The following is a 726-nucleotide window of genomic DNA, read 5'->3' on the forward strand; positions in this document are numbered from 1 at the left end:
AAGAGCTTCTTGAAGGGCTTCGTGGTGCATCTCCACAGACTTAACTTCAGTGGTCAACCCGGTGGGTCCAAAGGTAACAACCACCAGGCTTGATGAATCCAGTTTCAACACGTCCCACTGGCACAGTTCCAATACCTCCAATCTTGTAAACATCCTGAAGTGGAAGACGAAGGGGCTTGTCTGAGGGTCCCTTTGGCTCAGAGATATTGTCAAGAGCCTCAAGGAGAGTTGGTCCCTTGTACCAGTCAAGGTTGGTGGACCTCTCAATCATGTTGTCTCCCACGAATCCAGAGATGAGAACAAAGGCAAGTTTGTCTGGGTTGTATCCAACCTTCTTTAAGTAAGATGAGACCTCCTTCACAATTTCATCGTACCTAGCCTTTGAGTACTTGGGGGTGGTGGCTTCCATCTACAAACACAAACACGAAACACATGAAATAATAGTTAGCCACGGGAAGGATAAACAGCATTGGAAAGTCTAAATTTTATAGACAGGAAAATAACTGTGAGAAAGGTATACCTTGTTACAACAACGGATCATCTGCTTGACACCAAGGGTGAAAGCAAGAAGAGCGTGCTCACGAGTCTGACCATCCTTTGAGATACCAGCCTCAAAATCTCCAGTGGTAGAATCGATAATGAGGACGGCACAATCAGCCTGAGAAGTACCAGTAATCATGTTTTTGATAAAGTCACGATGTCCAGGAGCATCAATAACTGTGCAGT

At 45.3% G+C, this 726-nt stretch overlaps 1 protein-coding gene across 1 annotated transcript; it reads right to left on the reverse strand.

Moving 5' to 3' along the window:
* Positions 1-6: 6 nt before the first annotated feature.
* On the reverse strand, positions 7-721 carry LOC113335395 (elongation factor 1-alpha-like; the record flags this gene model as incomplete). Its single annotated transcript, XM_026581456.1, has 2 exons — positions 7-409; positions 521-721. Coding segments are annotated over 2 exons (564 nt in total), but the record flags the coding sequence as incomplete, so codon positions are not given.
* Positions 722-726: the final 5 nt, after the last annotated feature.

This window comes from Papaver somniferum, unplaced genomic scaffold (assembly GCF_003573695.1).
Source record: "Papaver somniferum cultivar HN1 unplaced genomic scaffold, ASM357369v1 unplaced-scaffold_14435, whole genome shotgun sequence".
Lineage (NCBI taxonomy): Eukaryota > Viridiplantae > Streptophyta > Magnoliopsida > Ranunculales > Papaveraceae > Papaver > Papaver somniferum.